The 23,155-nt window shown below is 43.4% G+C and overlaps 1 protein-coding gene across 1 annotated transcript in view; it reads right to left on the bottom strand.

The window, feature by feature from the left end:
* Positions 1-5,703: 5,703 nt before the first annotated feature.
* Positions 5,704-23,155, bottom strand: part of RXFP2 (relaxin family peptide receptor 2) — a 30,423-nt gene continuing 12,971 nt past the window's right edge. The window contains 6 exon segments of the mRNA XM_050915094.1: positions 5,704-5,805; positions 5,807-5,946; positions 7,259-7,477; positions 13,690-14,100; positions 15,802-16,020; positions 18,914-18,993. Coding sequence (XP_050771051.1) covers positions 5,704-5,805; positions 5,807-5,946; positions 7,259-7,477; positions 13,690-14,100; positions 15,802-16,020; positions 18,914-18,993 — 1,171 coding nt within the window.

Raw genomic sequence — 23,155 nt, 5'->3', positions numbered from 1 at the left:
CTTTTCTTTCGAGTAGGGAGATAATATAAAAGATTACTATTTAAAAGATCTAGCTCTGACTTAGAGTATCTCTTGTTAGGATTTCCAAGGCTGAAGTGTTTGTTGATTGGTCATTCACTGATAAAATGTACAGGGGAATGTTCTCTGCTGCCATCAGGCTCATAATAACCTTAAAAAACTTCCCTGCATTGCACAGAATTGAACTGCACTTGGGATTTTCACTATTTGCTTTCAGTTCCTGCTCCTGTGTTTCATTTGTCGTTGATCACATACTAGCTCTAGAGGGACAAGAAATTATTTTATTCCTCATTGTGTTCTGTCAAAAAATTATGTTGTAAAGCCAGCTGTTAGTTTTTTCTTGTTAAACAGATCCCAGTAAAAACAGAGTAAAAATGTTTAAAGCAGTACTCTCCTTTTTGTTCTTCATGGTGGGTGATTATATGAGCAATATTTGTTCAGGCACAGCTGTTTGTTCTGACCTTATTCTTTTTTTTTAAATTAAAAATTAGGCAAATAGCCATGGAAATGTTTCTAAAGAATTACAATCATAAGAGGGAAAAAAAAATTGCACAAATCTCTTTAATCTTTTGTCATGGTTTAACCCCAGCCAGCAACTAAGCACCACGCAGCCGCTCACTCACTCCCCCCACCCAGTGGGATGGGGGAGCGAATCGAAAAAACCCAACTCGTGGGTTGAGATAAAGACAGTTTAATAGGACAGAAAGGAAGACAATAATAACAACAATAACAATAATAATAATAAAAATAAAAGAATTAGAACAAAGAAAACAAGTGATGCACAATGCAATCACTCATCACTTGCCGACCAATGTCCAGTTAGTTCCCAAGCAGCGATCCGCCCCCCCTGGCCAACTCCCCCCTGTTTATATACTGGGCATGACGTCATATGGTATGGAACAGCTCTTTGGCCAGTTTGGGTCAGCTGTCCTGGTGGTGTCCCCTCCCAGCTTCTTGTGCCCCTCCAGCCTTCTTGCTGGCTGGGCACGAGAAGCTGAAAAATCCTTGACTTAGTATAAACACTACTTGGCAAGAACTCAAAACATCAGTGTGTTATCAACATTATTTTCCTATTAAATCCAAAACACTGCACTATACCAGCTACTAGGAAGAAAATTAACTCTATCCCAGCTGAAAACAGGACACCTCCCCAATATTGTATATGCTAAGAAACTGTGTAAGGTCATATAAGGGGATGTTCCTGAGGACTGGAAGAAAGAAAATGTCACTCCTATATTCAGGAAGGTCAAGAAAGAGGATCCAGGGAACCACAGGTCAGTCAGCTTCACTTTGATCCTTGGGAAGGTGATGGAGCAAATAATCCTGGAAACCATTTCCAAACGTATGTGAAGGACAAATAGATGATTGGGAGCAGTCAGCATGTTTGTATGAAAGGGAAGTCATACTTGACCAACTTGATAGCCTTCTACAATGAGATGACTGCCTTGGTGGATGAAGGGAGAGCCGTGGATGCTGTTTATCTCAACTTTATTAAGTCTTTTGACACTGTCTCCCATAACGTCCCATAGACAAACTGATGAAATGTGAACTAGATAAATGGACAGTAAAGTGGATAGAAAAGTGAGCTGCCAGGCTGAGAGGCACACAGTCCAGCTGGAGGCCAGTCACTAGTGAAGTACTCCAGGGGTCGATACTGGAGCCAACACTGTTTAACAACTTCATTAATGACCTGGACAATGGGACAGAGTTTGCAGAGGATACAAAACAGGGAGGAGGGGTTGATGCACCAGCTGGTTGTGCTGCCATTCAGAGGGACCTCAACAGGCTGGAGAGATGGGCTGACAGGGATTTCACAAGGTTCAACAAAGGGAAAAGCCAAGCCCTGCCCGTGGAGAGGAATCGCCCCGTGCACCAGTACACACTGGGGACCCACCAGCTGGAAGGCAGCTCTGAAGGACTTGGGAGTCCTGGTGGAGAACAAGTGGATCATGAGCCAGCAGTGTGCCTTTGTAGTAAAAAAGACCAAAGCCTCCTGGGCTGCATTACGAAGAGTGTTTCCAGCAGGTCAAGGGAGGTGACCATTCCTCTCTGTGCAGCCCTGGTGAGACACATCTGGAGTGCTGGGTCCACATCTGGGTTCCCCAGCAGAAGAGAGACATGTACATACTGAATTGTGACCAAGGAAGATGTCCATGAAGATCATTCAGGGACTGGAGCATCTGACATATCAGAAGAGGCTGAGAGAGCTGGGACTGTTCAGCCTGGAGAAGAGAAGGCTCAGGGAGGATCTTACCAACACGTGTAAATACCTGTTGGGAGGGAGTAAAGAAGACAGAGCCAGACTTTTATCTGTGGTGCCCGATGACAGGACAGGAGACCATGGGCACAAATTTAAATACAGAAAATTCTGTTTAAATGTAAGAAAAAAAAATCTTTACTGTACAGTGATCGAACACTGGAAGAGGCAACCCAGATGTTGTGGAGTCTGCATCTTTGGGAGATATTCAAAATCAAGATGGACATGATCCTGGAAGACCTGCTCTAGCTGATCCAGTTTGAGCTCGGATGTTGGACTAGATGATCTCCAGAGATGCCTTCCAACCTCAATTTTTCTGTGGTTCTGTGATTCTGTAATCTCTGATTCTGTGTATAATTCCTCCTTTTTTGCTTTTTAACAATTTATCTGTCATTTTTTTACATCTTATCAGAGGAGGACAGGGCCATCAAGGTTTACAACTTATAGAAAAAAGAGTAGCAGTGTTGCAAAAAGCAAATAGCTTTTAAGGATTAACAATGAGACTTAGATGTTTGAGACATTTTAGTCAGAATAAGCAAAGCTTTTTTCTTCTTTCATATTCTTAGTCAATTCAAGTACTGCAAGTGGAAACCCAGAAAAGACAAATTTGAATTCATTTGTTTATTTTAATAAATTATATACTTTAAATAATAATGTGTTGGAACAGATTACCAATGAATGTGGAAAAGTATCCTGTCTTTTTAAATCTGTCCTGGTTTTGGCTAGGACAGAGTTAATTTTCTTCCTAGTAGCTGGTATAGTGCTGTGTTTTGGATTTAATAGGAAAATAATGTTGATAACACACTGATGTTTTGAGTTCTTGCCAAGTAGTGTTTATACTAAGTCAAGGATTTTTCAGCTTCTCATGGCCAGCCAGCAAGAAGGCTGGAGGGGCACAAGAAGCTGGGAGGGGACACCACCAGGACAGCTGACCCAAACTGGCCAAAGAGCTGTTCCATACCATATGACATCATGCCCAGTATATAAACTGGGGGAGCTGGCTGGGAGGGCGGATCGCTGCTCAGGAACTAACTGGGCATCGGTCAACAAGTGGTGAGCAATTGCATTGTGCACCACTTGCTTTGTATAGTTTAATTCTTTTAGTATTACTATTGTCACATTATTATTATCATTATCATTGTTTTTCCTTCCTTTCTGTCCTATTAAACTGTCTTTATCTCAACTCACGAGGTTTTTTTCCTGATTCTCTCCCCCATCCCAGGGGTGGGGGGGCAGTGAGCGAGCGGCTGCGTGGTGCTTAGCTGCCGGCTGGGGTTAAACCACGACAAAATCAAATTTGGGTGGACAGTCAAGGCTGGATGAGGATCAAGTTCTACTTCATCCCAAAGTTCAAGAGGAACAACCACTTCAAGTAAAGATTTTGTCAAGGAGAGGAAAACATGACAAATTGTGTCTACATTATCCTAGGGAAGTGCCCAGAGAGGTGTATTCAAGACCAATTTCCCTTCCCATCCCCACTATTTAGCTGGTGCAGTGCACATTGGTTGCTACAGGGATGCAGCAGTTGGTATGTCAGGAGAGAGTGCAGGGGAGGAAATTGCCTCTCCAGGGCTCTCCAGGGCAGCCACATGAAATCTGGACTGTGGGTAGCTGGCAGCACCTCTGTTTGCAGAGGCAACATGTATTTTAGGTGACAGAGCAGCCTCACTGGGGTGCTGCCCTCTGACTTCTGCCCCAGCATGCGACTGCCCCTTCTGCAGTACCAACAGTGGGGCTGCTTTGCTCCTTCCCTGGCATCCCCATCCATCATAATAGCCTGGGTGTATCCGAAGTCCTGCTGTGTCTGAGGATGGGCACTTCCTGTAGCACCTACAACAGCCAGAACCTACTTCACCTCCACAACTACGAGCAGAGAAAACACCGATATGAACCAGCAAGCTGCTATAGCTCCTCTGCCCCTGGACTCTTGCTCTGCCGTCACCAGGCACATGCTGAACCCAGGAGGCTCCAGGCACCATTCAGGCCAAGCAGGACAGTGTCTATCAAATTAAGGCACCCAGTGGGTTGGTCAGTACTGGAAAGTAGGTTGACTGAGTCACTAACTGAGAGCATCTTCTGATACCTAAATGGCAGTTTAGATTTCTTCAGACAGAATCCCATGCTGAAGTGTGTGCTGTGTGAATACTTGGGTCAAAACCTCACAGCTGGGCTCATTGCCACAGTACAATGACCGTATTTTTGGACTTGACTTCCTGCCTTCATGGTGGTTCAAATATATCCATCATATTTCACAGTCTGGGTGGGCCTGAAGCACATACTCAGTCTCGTCATCTCAGCTGAGAAATGTTAACTCTTCAGGCTCCTCCTTATTTTCAGTGGTGTGCCCATACACTTGGAGGTTTTCCTCCCTTTCCGGATCTTCCTCATTGCTCCAAACTCCTTTCATTTGATGGCACTTCAGAACGATTTATGAACTGGAGCTTCTGAAACATTTTCTGGAGCTTTCTTTATTAAATATTAAAAAAAAGTAAAAGTTTGCTAAAAGTTGTACTTTTTTTCTAAGAGCTTGATTCTTCTATTTATAACAGGTAGGCAGCTCATATGCAATAAAGTCAAAATATAGCTAAGGTGGTTATGAAAACATAACTAATAACGGGGACTTGTTCTTCCTTGCAAGTGCCTCAGTCCCATAAATGCTCCCCCAAGCATGTGCTTACCCATGCTGCCCAGATGCCTATGCTTCATAAAAACTGATGCAATGAAAACTGAATTGACTGCTTTCAAGGGTCGTTCTGAGAGCTTCATTATTTAATTTTTATTTCGGTCTGGGCTCTGTTGCTTACACAGGAAGTTTCACTTGACTTTTAGTACCTTAAAAATACCATAATAACACTGCTCGGGTCTTGCAGTTCTGAGTAGTGACTTCATGTGCACAAAGAGACATTCACCATTCTGCAGAGCTCACATATTACTTAAATCTTAGATTTATATAGATTAATATAGATTTACATGTTGCACAGAATGTTCTGGCCTTCTCCCACCAAGGACTTCCAACCCTGGGAGAAACACCTCTCTACAAGGATATATCCTGAAATTGGTAGCACAGACCAAATGAGACAAAGCTCCTTTCCCTTAATCTATATATATTATATGAAGACTATAGCTAGCAAGTACAGACACACTGACTCTCTGGGGAAGGGGGATGAATAGTAGAAAAGTATTGCTGTTTTTAGCCCCAGTGCACAGTCTGCCTGTGTTTCAATCTGCAATACAAATCTCCCCTGATGAATGCAACAGTTGTGGTTTTGTTTTTCAGGAAGATAAATACAGAGATGGTAATGGCCAAAAAGAGTCTGCATATGAATCTCAAATAGATTAATGCAGCTGTAAGGCAGTTAAGTCCTGTTTCTGTTGTCTTGCTGAGAAACAACCACTTGTGGATTGGTAAATAAAAGTTAGTACTGTCCTCAGGAGTAATTTTTTAAAAATTCAAGCCTAAATGAAGAGCTATGGGTGAGGGGATCGTCTGTCCACATGATTGAAGTGGCTGAAGTTTTTTCATCATTTTTTGAAAATTGCCCTCCTTCAATGACTGTCCAGTGACTGCTTCAACTTCTCCTTAAAGACACTAGTTGTGAGAGTATAGAGAATGGGGTTCAAGGCACTGTGTATTGGCAGAACAGATATCACTATCCAGGAAGGGACAGTGTCTAGGAAAAAAGGTAAGATACTTCATACGCTCTGTTGTGGGAATGCTAAAGAAGCAAACATGTCTTTATGTCATTTTTACTTTATGTATGTCCTTTATTTTACTTTATGTCACGCCACTTTATATAATTTTTTGCGGAACGCTACCATAGTATTGTTTTTACAAGAACGGGATTTGAATTCAACATTGCTCATTGTGGTTTTCATTGAGTTCACCATGGGTTTTCATGAGAAGGGGGGAAAAAAGAGCTTTTCACCAGAGAGTGTCTTTCTCTCTATCTACTGGACTTTAATAAAAGCACTAAACATGAGCTAAAGTCCATCTCTCTTTAGGATAGTATTTAATATAAATCCAAATCCCATACCTATTTTTTACATGGCAATTTTCATCAGTAGGTTTCAAAATGCCTTACAAAAGCTATCATCATTATTGTTTTACAGGGGGAACCTGGAGTACAGAGGGGTGAAGTGACTTGCTCAGAGGGCCATTAGCTGGGCTGTGTATAGAGCCTCACCATCATGAACTCCATGCCAGCCACAGTCGTACATCTTCTGAACACCCTCATGATGGCCATGTTTTATTTTTAACAACCTACATGTAATCACTTTTCTCCTGGTTTTGCAAATGGAATTCAGTGCTCCCAATGAGGCTAAATAAGTTTTATGATAAAACCATTGACCATTTACTACATTTCTTTAATACCTTTCATATTATGGAGAATAATTTACCCAATTTTCTACAAACATGAAGTATCAATTTTCTAGAATTATAATGGGAAAGCAGGATGCCTTTATTACCCTGTTATCTGTTAGCAGCTGCAAGGTCAGCAGGGGTGCATATAACCGGTGCGGTGACGGAGAACTGTGATATTGTACAGCTCCTCCGCGGGCTGGCAGGGGAGAGTGTGTGCTGCCCTGCGGGAGCAGGGACGGCCTGTAGCCTCCTCAGGACCCCCTGGAAATCAATGCCTGCACTTATAAATGTGGTGTCTGGGTTGCTTAGAGACTCTCCTGTTGTAGTTTTGTTTTCCCGATGATCAAACTAATGGACCTACTCATACATATTACCATGGGGTTTTGCAGGTGTAGCAGAGGAGAACCTCTTCACTGGATAGCCTGTTCTGGTTCTCACCTACATACGTGGATTGAAGTTTGTATGTATGTACTTTAAAGCTCAATTTCTGAATGTAGAAAAAGTCAAATATTTTGGGCAATACTTACTCTTCACCAATGGTTAACTAGAATTCCCCTGGCAGAATTGGTTTGGTTTAAATTGCATCTTTAACAAAAGAAATCACACACACACAGCATTACCTGGAATTTCGACCTGGAATAAGGAGAGGATTTCAATGACAAAGACAGGAATCCAGCGGATGGCATCAGTGAATACTATTAAAAAATACTGATTGGCAACAGCAACATCCCTGTGTATGTGACTCCTTACCTCTGATGTCTGAAGGGCAGTTTTTTGCATGGAACACAACATGCTGACCTATGAAGACTCGATGATGATGGAGGCTAGTGGGTTCACACCTGTGGAGAAACAAGATTGGAAACAAATGGCATTGAAATGGTCTTTCCTCTCTTCCCTTTCTCCCAACCTCTCTCTGTCCTCTCTGTTTCATTCTCTTCCATTACTTTGTTATAATTTTTACATTAATGTATCTGTAGTACATAGATACCAATTTTATGTTAGAAACAGCTCCTCAATATTGTCTAGTGTCAAACAGCCTGCTCACATATCACGTGTTCCCATCTGTTACACAGCGAAATGTGAATAAGTTGTAAGAAGTTACTATAGAAACAGAGTTAATGCACAATATGGGTGGGCTCGTGATTCCACAGAGATCTGGTCTCCTGACTAGAAATGCTGCAGTAAATCTGAAGCAGAAACCACCTGCAGGACTCTCACATAGTATGGAAAGAACGACATATTCCCCAGAAAAGTGACAAACCAATCTGAGGTGTATGTTCATTTCAGACTGGCTTCCTCGGTTCTGTATAAATATCCATCCCAAATTACTGATGGAAGAACAGTGCAGAGCAGGCTGTGCAACTTGGATTTTAATCGCACTGCGCTGTGTTGCAGAGCAAGGCTTTTAACAGTTCATCAGATGGCAACTCCATGGACTGGAGTACTCCAATAAGTAGCTGAGAGCCATTGAAGGAGCCATTTATGTCAAGATCCCAGCACCTGTGTATTGGGTTTGTGTGGCAAGGTTTTGGGGGGGGGGGGGGGCTACAGGGGTGGCTTCTGTGAGAAGCTGCTAGAAGCTTCCCCTATGTCCGTTAGAGCCAATGCCAGACAGCTCCAAGACAGACCCGCGGCTGGCCAAGGCCGAGCCCATCAGCGACGGTGGTAGCGCCTCTGGGATAACATAGTTAGGAAGGAGAAAAAAAAAAACTGCGCAAGACCAGCAGCAGTCAGAAGAAAGGAGTGAGAAGATGTGAGAGAAACAACTTTGCAGACACCAAGGTCAGGGAAGAAGGAGGGGGAGGAGGTGCTCCAGGCACCGGAGCAGAGATTCCCCTGCAGCCCGTGGTGAAGACCATGGTGAGGCAGGCTGTCCCCCTGCAGCCCATGGAGGTCCACGGTGGAGCAGATATCCACCTGCAGCCCGTGGAGGACCCCACGTCAGAGCAGGGGGATGCCTGAAGGAGGCTGTGACCCCATGGGAAGCCCGCGCTGGAGCAGGCTCCTGGCATGACCTGTGGACCCATGGAGAGAGAGGAGCCCACGCTGGAGCAGGTTTGCTGGCAGGATTTGTCTCATGGTTTAACACCAGCTGACAACTAAGCACCACACAGCCACTTGCTCACTCTCCCCACGTCGGGATGGGGGAGAGAATCGGAAGAGTAAAAGTGAGAAAACTCATGGGTTGAGATAAAGACAGTTTAATAGGTAAAGCAAAAGCCACGCACGCAAGCAAAGCAAAACCAGGAATTCATTCACCACTTCCCATCGGCTTGCAGATGTTCAGCCATCTCCAGGAAAGCAGGGCTCCATCACGCATAACAGTTACTTGGGAAGACAAACACCACCACTCCAAATGTCCCCCGCTTCCTTCTTCTTCCTCCAGCTTTATATGCTGAGCATGACGTCATATGGTATGGAATATCCCTTTGATCAGTTGGGGTCAGCTGTCCTGGCTGTGTCCCCTCCCAACTTCTTGTGCACCCCCAGCCTACTCACTGGTGGGGTGGGGTGAGAAGCAATAACGAAAACATCTGTATTATCACTGTGCTGATAATACACAGCATTGTGTATTATCTGTGTGAAACAGAAAAACACTGTTTTCAGCGCGAAGCCAAAACATAGCCCCATACCAGCTACTATGAAGAAAGTTAACTCTATCCCAGCCAAACCCAGCACATTCTCCACCCCTTATTCCATACCATTTACATCATGTGCAGGTACTATACTATCCAAGACATCCTCATTAACCACTACCACCCTTCCCATCCTTTGATATAATACACAGATATCATTCCCTTAGTCTGTGGACCACCCCTATAAAATGTCTTTAAAATGTCCACAAATGTCCACAAAACATCCATTGAGTTAATTTAGTCCATGACTTTGGACTCCATCTGTTATGGTGGTCACTCAGGACAGGAGAGGGAGTGTGTTCTGTGGAGTTATTGGGCACCAAAGCCAGCTCAGGTCAGGTCAACGCTGCACCTGCACTGCTTCTTATAAGGCTTGTCCTCCATTGGTTCAGGTGGTTCCTGCTATAGCAATTCCTATAACATGCAACTCAAATCATGGGTTACAACAGTTTAAAGGTATTTCCATTACAATCCCTACCCCTGTCCCTTTGGACCAGACCATCGGGTTTAACATTGCAATGAACTCCTCCCCTTGCTCATAGCCTGGCTAGCAACAAGGGGTTCCTGCTGTAGTAATTTCTGTAACATGCAAACCAAATCCCGGGTTACAACAATTTAAAGATATTTCCATTACAATCTCCACCCCTGGTCCCTTTGGACTAGACCATGTGGTTTAACATTGCAGTGAACTCCTCTCCTTGCCCCTTCTCCGGCTTGGACTTATCCACAGACTGCAGTCCATTAGGGTTGTACCTGCTCCAAGTGGAGCCTTATCTATGCGCCCCTGTCTCATCAGGGGTATACCTGCTGCAGCATAGACTTATCCACAGCCACAGTCGCTTTGAGGTGCACCTGTTCCAGCATGGCCTTCTCCATGGGCCACAATGCCTTCAGAGATATACCCGCTCCAGCGTGGCCTTACCCACAGCCACAGTCCCTTCAGAAGTAAACCTGCTCCAACATGGCCTTACCTATGGCTGCAGTCCCTCCAGGGGTGTACCTGCTCTGTCGCAGGCTTATCCATGGCCACACGCTTTGAGATGCTCCATCATGACCTCATGCACAGCCACTGATGCTTCGAGGTGTACCTTCTCCAGTGTGGACTTATTCTTGGGCCACAATCCTTTCAGAGGTATACCTGCTGCAGCACAGACATAGCCACGGCCACAGATGCTTCGAGATGTACCTGCTTTGGTGTGGACTTATTCACGGCCACAGACACTTTGGGGTATCCTGCTCCCACAGGGACTCAGCCACAGGTCACAGTCCCTTCGACGAGTTCACACTGGAGTTCCAACCTGTCCAGTACAGCAGCACAGAAGCAGCAGCAATGCCCTGGCCATCTGCCAGCCCAGGCACATAGCCATTGCTGTTATCAAAATGTTCCCAGGCACAGTAGAGTAAGATGATAAGCAGTACAGCACTACAGCAAGCAACGAAATCAAAAAGCAGCCACTAAAGAGCACTAGACTAATATACAGTAAGGCCAGCAAGCCCCATGGCAAGCACAGAAGCCTGTCAATTAATAGCTAAACAGCAATAACAGCTATAAATTTGATCTGCCACATTCCAATCAAATCTGTCGTTATCTTGAACCCTTCGAGCCCCACGTTATGTGCCAAAAAGGACTGTCGTGGTTTAACACCAGCTGACAGCTAAGCACCACACAGCCACTTGCTCACTCTCCCCACGTCGGGATGGGGGAGAGAATCGGAAGAGTAAAAGTGAGAATGCTCATGGGTTGAGATAAAGACAGTTTAATAGGTAAAGCAAAAGCCACGCACGCAAGCAAAGCAAAACCAGGAATTCATTCACCACTTCCCATTGGCAGGCAGGTGCTCAGCCATCTCCAGGAAAGCAGGGCTCCATCACGTGTAATGGTTACTTGGGAAGACAAACACCATCACTCCAAACATCCCCCTCTTCCTTCTTCTTCCCCCAGCTTTCTATGCTGAGCATGACGTCATATGGTATGGAATGTCCCTTTGGTCAGTTGGGGTCAGCTGTCCCAGCTGTGTCCCCTCCCAACTTCTTGTGCACCCCCAGCCTGCTCAGTGGTGGGGTGGGGTGAGAAGCAGAAAAGGCCTTGACTCTGTGTAAGCACTGCTCAGCAGTAACTAAAACATCCCGGTATTATCAACGCTGTTTTCAGCACAAATCCAAAAGATAGCCCCATAGTAGCTATTATGAAGAAAATCAACTCTATCCCAGCCAAAACCAGCACAACTTGTGACCCCACGGGGGACCCACGCTGGAGCAGTCTGTTCCTGAAGGACTGCACCCCATGGATGGGACCCACGCTGGAGCAGTTTGTGAAGAACTGCAGCCCGTGGGAAGGACTCACGTTGGAGAAGTTCGTGGAGGACTGTCTCCTGTGGGAGGGACCCCACGCTGGAGCAGGGGAAGAGTGTGAGGAGTCCTCCCCCTGAGGAGGAAGGAGCGGCAGAAACAACGTGTGATGAACTGACCCAAACCCCCATTCCCCATCCCCCTGCGCCGCTGGAGGGAGGAGGTAGAGAAAATCAGGAGTAAAGTTAAGCCCGGGAGGAAGGGAGGGTGGGGGGAAGGTGTTTTTAAGATTTGGTTTTATTTCTCATTACCTTATTCTGATTTGGTTGGTAATAAATTAAATTAATTTTCCCCAAGTCAAGTCTGTTTTGCCCGTGACGGTAATTGGTGAGTGATCTCCCTGTCCTTATCTCGACCCACGAGCCTTTCATTTTATTTTCTCTCCCCTGTCTAATTGAGGAGGGGGAGTGACAGAGCGGCTTTGGTGGGCACCTGGCATCCAGCCAGGGTCAACCCACCACAACCTGAAAACAGGCTCTTGCTCAGAAACATGGGTTGAAACAAACTAAAAGAATTGGAAAGCATAACATAATAATTTTATTGATGGAAAGTCACTACATGAATCTGATTTGACATGTGTATTGCCTTTTTTACTTTCTACTCAGTATAATTTTAAAAAACTAGCTTTGTCTTTTGATATGTAGCTTTTTCATCTTTTTGATATCAAGATATAAAATGAGGAATAACTGTTAAATGTATATGTACTGGCAAAATAATCCTCATGGCTCTGCAAATGCAGGTCAGGGAGAAGATCGTTTGGTAGCAGTTTGAATAATTCTCAGTCTTTGCTGTGAGTGAGTGCTCTGAGGATGAGCATGACCATCTCATACATATTTCAGGCTGAAGTTTCTGGGTTTTATTCTGTTAATTTCCAGTTTATTTTATATGTATATGTTTAATCATTATTCCCTGCCAGTATAATGCACATAAAGCTACACGTTTTAAAGTTTCATCCCATATTATTTATATTATCACCGTTTTATGCAATCCAGACTACACTGAGTAGTAGTGGAAGGTTTATGATTTTACTGATTTATAAAAACGAAAAGGTTTCAAACCATTCAGTTGTACACACAGTATAGCTAAGTAATTGCATTATCTCATTGTTATTCAAATTACTATTTCCTTCTACGTCTTCTCCTCTTCTTTTTTACACTCACTTGTGTTTTGTTAAAATTAGATGCTAAACTCTTCAGGTGACACAAAGAAAAAATATAGAAAAAGCCCAGAAAGCCGACCATATCCTGGGCTGCATGAAAAGAAGCGTGGCCAGCAGGTCGAGGGAGGTGATTCTGCCCCTCTGCTCTGCTCTGGTGGGACCCCACCTGGAGTACTGCATCCAGCTCTGGAGTCCTCAGCACAGGAACGACATGGATCTGTTGGAGCGAGTCCAGAGGAGGGCCACAAAAATGATCAGAGGGATGGAACACCTCTCCCATGAGGAAAGGCTGAGAGAGTTGGGGCTGTTCAGCCTGGAGAAGAGAAGGCTCCGAGGAGACCTTATTGTGGCCTTCCAATACTTAAAGGGGGCTTATAAGGAAGATGGGGACAGACTTTTTAGCAGGGCCTGTAGCGATAGGACAAGGGGTAATGGTTTTAAATGAAAAGAGGGTAGATTCAGACTAAATAGAAGGAAGAAATTTTTTACGATGAGGGTGGTGCAACACTGGAACAGGTTGCCCAGAGTGGTGGTAGATGCCCCATCCCTGGAAACATTCAAGGTCAGGGTGGATGGGGCTCTGAGCAACCTGATCTAGTGGAATATGTCCCTGCTTATTGCAGGGGGGTTGGACTAGATCACCTTTAAAGGTCCCTTCCAACCCAAACCATTCTATGAGTCTATGATTCTATGATTCTGTGAGTCTATGATTCTATGATTCTATAAGTGTGCAGCCAGCACACAGCACATGAGGCTCTGGTCCTTTTGTGGGCCTTTGGGAAGTATTACAACATGAACATTAATATTGTAGTGAAAAGTGCATCTATCAGTGAATGTTCTGTAGACTGTCAGTTTTTCTAGTGAAATAATAATAATCAGTAATTGTAACAGTAAAAATTAAACTTACCAAGAAATATATCAAGAGAATACATGTTGCCTCCAATTTCTTCTATTTGATCAGAATTCAATGGGACACAAACTCCATTTTCCCTGTTATAATTTCCAAGAAAATCCTCATCCCAGAATAGGATTATTGCTATGGCAAATCCAGCAATCTATACGGATGTAAGAATCACTACTGTCTGCTGCTTTCCAGGACGGATATTACTGAAGGGAAAGACAATCACTAAATACTTTTCCAAGGTCAGATATGTCAACAACAGGACTGACACCTCTGTAGATAGCATGGCAATGAACCCCATGATATGGCATGGTAAACTTTCCATCCACAGCACAGCATATTTTTTATGCTGTCCACAGTATTTAAAATCAAAAGCTCCAATGAAGAACAAATACACCGCCATTAGACAATCAGCACCTATGTAAGAAATAGATTTTATGGTTTACTGAAAAATAGCAATGAAATGCTTTATATATAGTATACTTACATGTTTGGGCAAACCCTGGCTGGCATTCAAAAATAATTTAACCTTATGTTTGTGACATCAGAATTCATGTGCTATGGGGCTATGAGCCCCCTGGTCACCAATGGGAGAGTGGAAGCTGGTGTCAGGATGTAAGAATGGAGGTGTTGCCAAACAGGGCTCCCGTGAGCATGCAACGATCCGGGGTTGAGCTCCCTGGCTGTGGCCAGCATGGTGGCTTTTGCAGACAGCAGAATATTGAATCACTGCAATATTTGGTACACAGGCAGCCAGCCCTGGAGAGAGGCTCCAGCAGTGTCTGGGCACTGCTCGGGGTACAGATACTGCAGTGGCAGAGTTTCAGCCAGGAGCAAGCTGAAAGAATCTCAGGCAGAGTGTGTGAGACTTGGCAGGGCTATGGCACTATGTAGTATATACATGGCACTACATCCACTAAATACACAGAAGATCTCTGATATCTTGCCTGGGATTCACCTCTTCTAATTTTACACATCCACAATATGTATCTATTAACAAGGTAAATTCATTTTACCTAACTTCAGCCATTTACAAAGCTGAAGTACTGAGAAAGTTGTGCCTTGGCTGTCTTTACAGTCAATGAAGTCAACAGATACTTTTGGGATATGATTCATTAGGCCTACTTTGGATGTCTTTTTTAGAATTAGGTAAATTTCACAATTCCTTGACTATAAAGAGAGCGCAAAGTGACTAGTTCATAGACATCTGCACTGTAAGCGTCTGAAGTCATGCAAGATAAAATCTTTCCTGTCTGAAGTTGACAGGCGCTGAGAAAGCAGAGTTTGTAGGTTTGGCTAACTTGAACAAAGAGAGGGGAAGTAATAATAGGTCTCATGTTTTTAAAGGGTTGATCACCCGAAAACAGTGTCACCGTATTGTACCATAAGCTTGCAAGGAAGTAGGATTTGGCCACAGCAAGTATGAATTTGGTCCCACATTTCTATTGGCTCGAGGATTCTTAATTTGGGAACAAATGCTGGACAGGATATGGTGCGATCATTTGGAAGTATGCACATTTTGAAATACACAATTCAAAAATAGCAGAAGCACTTACTAGTTCCTGTGCCAAAAAAAGGAGATAGAACAGAACAGAACAGAACAGAATAGAATAGAATAGAATAATTTCAGTTGGAAGGGACCTACAATGATCATCTAGTCCAACTGCCTGACCACTTCAGGTGATGATGATTTGACACATCACAGAATAAATTCAGACAGCAAATAGTCTAACACTATCTAGCTTGTCCATAATCTTTAATGCAGAATGAACAGTAGTAATTAATAAAGTAAAATGTTTAAGTTTCATAGGTTCTTTCTACACATCTTGACTACCTAAAGTCAAGGAATTGAAGGACCTTGGTTATTTTTTTACACTCACTTTCATTTAGAATATCAGAAAATAGTGCAAAAATAGATAATGCATGATATTTTTAAGTGTTTTGAAACTAGCATGTGTCTAGAATGCAAACTGAGATTATTGGAACATACATAATGTTATGTATTATATATAGTATAATGTCATAATGTAGTATACAATACTATATTAATATATTAATTTTACTAATGTACTAATCAAATCAATGTATTATGAATACCTTTAATATGTACTTATAAAATTTTTATAGACATGGTGTGCGTCTCATTTTCTGCTTTGATAAATGATCTCATTCTGATGACAAGATTTCCGAAATGCGTAACACAAGCTATGACCCACACGAATACTCTCAGAACATTGTTAGCCAAGAGATCTTCAAATGATGAAATCCCGTCTGTTAATGATGTGCATATTCACACGTGGAGTGCATAGAAGCAATAAGTGAAACTTTTTGAAGTAGCTGAAAGTAAAGAAATGAACATGTAATGCTGCTGGTTAAACACAAGCCAATGTCACAGTTATGTACTAGTTATGCAATTACGTGCAAGGAGCTGAAAGAGAAGAAATTTTAACAAAATAATTCCTAGTGCATATAAGGGGCATGTTGTGAGAGGTATTAAATCAAGGGAGGATTTACTTAGAAGGTTGGTAGCAGCTCATATCCTTTTGGTTCCCAGTAACAATGCTGGTGGCAGTGGCTGCAATCACCTGTGATTTCCTTCAAGTCACTGTAATGTGCAATTAGGGCATCGCCCTTTCTTCATGTATGACTTGAGAGGAATGGTCAGAGCTGGTATATTTCTTGTTTTCACAAACCTTGTAAGGACCTTGCTTTGCTACTTCTAGTTTGTTGTCAGTGTGCAGGTGGATGTTCCTCATGCTAAGGTGCTTCAAAAGCAGATCTTTTATTGTCCTTGGCAGAAGGATTTTGCCTGCCTTAACAGATTGTGGAATGTCTGTGGAATGACTTAAATTTGGTAATGAATATTATCACATATTAAATGTTTCAATTCTTTGACCATTATTCAAATAAATAGTTCTCTGTTTCAGTGGCAGTGATCTCTGTATTGGGTTTGCGTGGCAAGGTTTTGGTAGTGGGGGGGCTACAGGGGTGGCTTCTGTGAGAAGCTGCTAGAAGCTTCCCCTGTGTCCGACAAAGTTAATGCCAGCGGGTTCCAGGATGGACCCGCCGCTGGCCAAGGCCGAGCCCATCAGCAACAGTGGTAGCACCTCTGGGATAGCATATTTAAGAAAGGGAAAAGAAGTTACAGGGGAGTAGCAGTTGCAGCCAGAGACAGAGGAGTGAGAATATGTGAGAGGAACAACTCTGCAGACACCAAGGTCAGTGAACAAGGAGGGGCAGGAGGTGCTCCAGGCGCCGGAGCAGAGATTCCCCTGCAGCCCGTGGTGAAGACCATGGTGAGGCAGGCTGTCCCCCTGCAGCCCATGGAGGTGAATGGTGGAGCAGATATCCACCTGCAGCCCATGGAGGACCCCACGCTGGAGCCGGTGGATGCCCGAAGGATGCTGTGACCCCATGGGAAGCCCGCGCTGGAGCAGGCTCCTGACAGGAACTGTGGACCCGTGGAGAGAGGAGGAGCCCACGCTGGAGCAGGTTTGCTGGCAGGACTTGTGACCCCACGGGGGACCCACGCTGGAGCAGTCTGTTCCTGAGGGACTGCACCCCGTGGAAGAAGGGACCCACGCTGGAGCAGTTCGTGAAGAACTGCAGCCCGTGGGAAGGACTCACATTGGAGAAGTTCGTGGAGGACTGTCTCCCATGGGAGGGACCCCACGCTGGAGCAGGGGAAGAGTGTGAGGAGTCCTCCCCCTGAGGAGGAAGGAGCGGCAGAAACAACGTGTGATGAACTGACCCAAACCCCCATTCCCCGTCCCCCTGCGCCGCTCAGGGGGGAGGAGGTAGAGAAAATCGGGAGTACAGTTAAGCCCAGGAAGAAGGGAGGGGTGGGGGGAAGGTGTTTTAAGATTTGGTTTTATTTCTCATTATCCTGCTCTGATTTGACTAGCAATAAATTAAACTAATTTTTCCCCAAGTCGAGTCTGTTTTGCCCGTGACGGTAATTGGTGAGTGATCTCCCTGTCCTTATCTCAACCCATGAGCCTTTAGTTTTATTTTCTCTCCCCTGTCTAATTGAGGAGGGGAGTGATAGAGCGGCTTTGGTGGGCGCCTGGCATCCAGCCAGGGTCAACCCACCACAATCTCATAAAGAAGGCTTGTGGGACAGGTCATGAAGGCTCTAATACAGTAAGGCCTGCAAAAGCAGGGTTGTTTTGAAATGTATCCTTACTTCCCATTGACTTCTACAAGATTTAAAAATATGTTCTGGTATATAAAAAAAATAAAACATGAAGGACAGATCTGCAAATAAAATTCTGATGTGATATAATTATAGCTGTGAAATATATGAACAATAATACATCAGATTTTGCATGTTGATGTGGTCCTATTGATTGCATCCACCATCTGCTGGTAAGTAAGTGGACAGTAGCTGATTTGAGTTTTATTTTTCAAGAAGTAGTAAAGAGTGGAGGAAAAAATATAATATGAGCTCTTTAGAAACAAAGTCAGAAAGAACATTGCACAGCTGAAGAAGATGCTTCCATTCATGGCACAGAATAAACAAATATAGATATTTGGGAGCGATTCTAGACTGAAAAACCAAAATCAGAAGGAAAAAATAAGTCTGAAGATTTCTCATCAAGAATGACATTTTAATTATTTAGAGAGGCAAGAGACATTTGAGTATATATCCTGGCTGGCATTAAGTGTGAAAGTGTGACACTCCTAAAGCCCTTTGCCTTGGCTCAGGGATTGTAGTTCAGAGGCACCTGGTGTTACCGGCATGTAGCTGTGACATACTGTGAAGGAAAAAGGTGTGCTTTATGACAGTGAATTAAGATGTCTATACAGCACACGTTCTGTCTTCTCTATGAATATATATGGCTTTTATTCATGTCCAAAATATAATTACTTTTCTGTTTCTTAACTCACTTCCCAATTTTGGTGCACATGAATGAGGTATTCTACTTCTGCCTGTGAAGCTTAAGGCTACAGTAACTCCCAAGTAAGCAAACAATTTTTTTTATTCCGCTTCAGCCAGGAAAAGAAGTGTGAAGGGCAGAAAAAGGAGTGATGTGATATAATCTAGAAATGAGGGAACAAAATGAGGAGCGTGTTTCCTTTCTCTGTTTAAAATAGTGAAACATTTAATCTATTTTTGCAGAAATTGGGCTACCAGTGGAATTAATATGGAAAAGCAACACCCTGGGATGGTTTTGGACATTTTTATATGGACCTCCCACCCCCTTAATTATCCCTTCTTTTATTTTGCATACATACATGTGGGAGAGGTTCCTCATATGTTCAAACATTCTTCCGTTTATATTTAGAATCTCAATCCTTTCCAGGTATCTGTAAAATATGTAAATGTTATGATCTGTAAATAAATCATATGAAATAGGGCTTTCTGTAGTTATCAAATTTTGAATTACACAAACAAGCCTTTTCTTAAATCATAGGTCTTAAAGAAACTATGTTATGGAAAAATCCTGACTATAGTCAGTAGGAATGTTCCTACGACTGTTCATCACATCGAGCTTTTTACTGGAAGATTGTGTCGTAGGGATGTGCATTTAGCCTGAACTCCTTGTGTAGTTACGCCATTCGACAACCGATGCAATATCCATTAAGGGAAGCACAAGAAGTGATTGCACAGGTTTTTGTCTCTTTCCCTGAGTGCCGAGCTCAGCTGCTCACAGTGGTGTGATTTAAAATATTATTATTATAAACCTTGGCCAGAGGGCCTTCGGACTAACAAAGGAGTCACAGAACTGAAAGCACTAATAAGCCCAGAACAGGCAGAGATAAAAGACGGCTTCTGCTATGAGAATCAGAAGAAGAGAGGAAGAAATAAGACAAGAAGGCAAAATGTATAATTCTCTTAGCTTTTCCTTGGGGAAGCGAGAATTCCCCTCCGTTGTTCAAGGTCAGATTGACCTGCAAGCTTTTGATGAGAAATCCAAAGTACTGGGAGGTAGCTGCGGGCCAGCTGAGGAGTGACAAGGACACTGAAGATCTTTTGGGTTTGAATTACTGGAAGCAGATGCTATGGACAATACAGACAGACCTCCCTTTGGAAGGACAGACAAACATACAGACAGTCTAGTAGGCTGAGGGAGGCTGAATATTTTGCCACGTTTCTGGAGTCTGCACAAACCATAGGTACTAGCTGCCCAGCAGCAGAAGCTGCAGCAGTGAATGATTCAGCAGTGGCGTGTACAACTAGAAGTACAAATCACTGAAGAGTGTGTGTTTGCAGGTGAGGACCTGGGCCTTCCTCCATTAGCCACCCAAAGCACTAAGATGATTTTTTTTTTTAATTTTATTTTTTAATTTTGTAGATTCAGGCATCTGCGTTGGGTTTTGTTTCACCTGACATCAGACCTCCTCACTGCAGTTGAGTTTCCTGCAGTCAGTGGAGAGAAGCATCTCCTTGGACACGGCTTGGTCAGATGACTCTTATCCTCCAAGGTTTCTTGTTGCCTGCTGACTGTAGAGGGAGCCTCACAGAGAAGAAATCTTTAGAAAAGTAGACTAAAATATATCAGAAAATTTAACATGAGAAAATATTAGTTTGAATAACCAGACCACAAAACATTCAGTAAGAGTTATATTTACTAGCATAAATGGAGCCTAGGGACCAAAGACACCTACTAGGACCAGGCATGACATGCACATGATGAGACAGAGGGATGTTTAGTATGCAGGTAGGTTCCTCCCTCCCACTCCAAGAGTGACAGAGGAGCACAGAACTGAAGGAGAAGGGTATAGGCGAGGGCAGATACGGTGTGCTTGCAGCAGATGTAGACTGCCTTACACGAGGCAAGAGAGATGCAGAGCATTGAAAAATGTTCATATGGAGTGCCATGGGGCAACCCGCTTTGCTCACGTCACGTGCCAAGAAGAAAGCACAAAGTGTAGAGGTATGAGGCAGGCAACTGGGGACACCTGTAAGCAGAAACATTGTACAAAATTTTGACTTCTGTTCTGCTGTAATACAAACAAGAACACAACAACAATGGGTGTATGTGACTATCCAAAGAGATCCTGAGGAAATGCCAATAACAATTAAAATGAACCCTGAAAACAAACTAATGGAGAAATATAGTCCTTCCCCTGTCCGTAACATGGCATGATTCAATGGGACTTGCTGGCTGGACAGGACATATACTCCACACATCAGGAAAATGTGATATTAAATATCAGTAAAAGGAAAAGGTATGTATAATATTACATGCATGCCAGCAAAACCAGTACTGGCACTGAGAGCCTTAGAAGCATTCAACTTGATAAAAATCCTAATGGTGATAGAGCCATGAAAGGACACTTTGTGTACTGAATATATTCAGTAAGCATTTCCTGAAGTGTCTGAAAGCAGAGCTTCATTCTGCAGCATCCCAATAGACCTTCAGTCTACAAATTCAGTGTCAGAAGTGCATGTGCTGGAGGATTAGCAAACCCAATAAGGCCAGAAACAGTGACAGAACTTCATTATTTTGCACATTTGGCTATAATGCAAAAAGAAAAGAAGCCACGGGAATAGGTTTTCTTAGCTGTGACCCAAACAGGAGGAGAAGCTCCTGGCATAATCAAAGCCAACTGTAGCCACCTGACAGAGGCAAAAACGCTAACAGAAACCAGTGATATTGAGTGAGCCCATTGCAGTAGACACTCAGGGCAGGTACTGGCATACTTGGACTGCAGTGTGTTGTTTTCACCTCAGCCGTTGGGCAATAGCATTTCAAGGGATTTGATACAATATCTGCACAGATGATGTTTTAGGGTAAGGTGCGTGAAATACTGGAAGAGTGACAGGAACTGAAATCTTGTCAATGATGCTCTAGTAACATGAAAAACAAACCCCATTCTATTCATATAATGCAGCTGGCATAACCTGAAACTGGTTCACAGCAATGGCAAGACAGTGTACAAAAGATATATTTTGATGATGTTTTAGAAAAGGGAAACATCACAACTGAACCAAAAAGAAAAATAACAAAAGTACCAAGTCAGGTGATCTGCTTAGATAAAAGGCACTTGGGTTGTTGTTTCCCTTTGAAAGGACTTCGATGAAAGGAGAAAAATAACTGGTCCCAAGGATTCAAAATATGGTTTAGGAAGAACATATTAATCTGGTAAGATGGGAAAGGAAGAGGTGCATAATGACTTCTGCATTTGTGAAGAGTACCAGAAACAGAACTGCAGGAAACCTCTGACAGATGTGACAATGTGTGTGCAGCATCTACCCAGGCCTTACGACCAACACAAACAGTGTTATCGCTATGGCTGTATCAAGATTGCCCAGAGGTGGTGGATGCCCCATCCCTGGAAACATTCAAGGTCAGGGTGGATGGGGCTCTGAGCAACCTGATCTAGTTGAAGATGTCCCTGCTTATTGCAGGGGGGTTGGACTAGATGACCTTTAAAGGTCCCTTCCAACCCAAACCATTCTATGATTCTATGATTCTATGAATAAGGCTATGACAGTGCTCATGTCCGTTATAGGAAAAGATTAAATCCCAAATTGTAAACTCCAGAGCTTTGGTCCTAGGGCAGACATGCCTTTGAATCCTAATCCGGGATCAGGGATTCCTGTATTTTGAAAGAACCTAGTAGATGTTCCTGCCTCAGCTATTCCCAGCTGTATTGTCTGTTTCACTTCTAGGAAGACACAGGGGAGATTCTTTTTGACAAGAATTTCAAATTTTATTTGAGGATTTGGTTTGGCTCTTGTCCTGGCCCAAGCCAAGAGGCATTTTTTTTCCCTGAGATTTTAAACTTTAAAAACTCTTTTTTGGATTATATACTGTCTATCCAATGAAATAAAATGCCTGTCATCCTGTCAGCAAGGCTTCCGGAAAAATGAATGATTACTGAAATCACTTTGTTCTGGTTAATTCTAGCCCAGTTAGATTTTGGGGGGGTGACATTATGTCTGTCTTACATTCTTTGTTCCTGTACTGCCTGTTGTCAGTTGGAAACGTAGATCAGACAATCATTTTGACAGGCAGGCAGGTGGTGCTATTACATTGGCAGTACCGTATCTATGCTTAATGTGCTCCCAGATTGAAATAACTACACTTTGCCTCTCTGGTCAAGGTTTATATAGCAGCAAAGCACGTCTCCATCCATATTTCAAAACAATGTCCTGTCTTATGATTACTGTCTTGTTCCTGTGGTGGCTCATGGACTAGAATACTGATACTTGGTGCATTTAGTTCTGTGAATAATAATGAAACAAAGAGCTGTAATGCAACTTCAAAAAGAATCTAAAAGGAAGTTCTTCCGGCACAGCTGCTGCATGATTGACTCAGTTATCCATCAAAAACCATTTGAGGTGCCCTGGAGACACCCATTTGAGATGCCCATGTAGAGCTAGCTGTCTGATAAGACACAAGACCTACAAGAGACCTGTGGCCTTATAGATTAGCAGGTGACAGCCAGGTGGGATAGATACCTAAAGGCATCTCCAATGGCACCAGACTCATGTGTATGGGCAACTGAATAAGCCAGT

Source organism: Gymnogyps californianus, chromosome 1, assembly GCF_018139145.2.
Source record: "Gymnogyps californianus isolate 813 chromosome 1, ASM1813914v2, whole genome shotgun sequence".
NCBI classification, from domain to species: Eukaryota; Metazoa; Chordata; class Aves; order Accipitriformes; family Cathartidae; genus Gymnogyps; species Gymnogyps californianus.
The sequence above is the reverse complement of the archived record's forward strand: the minus strand, read 5'-3'. Positions and strand labels throughout refer to the sequence as shown.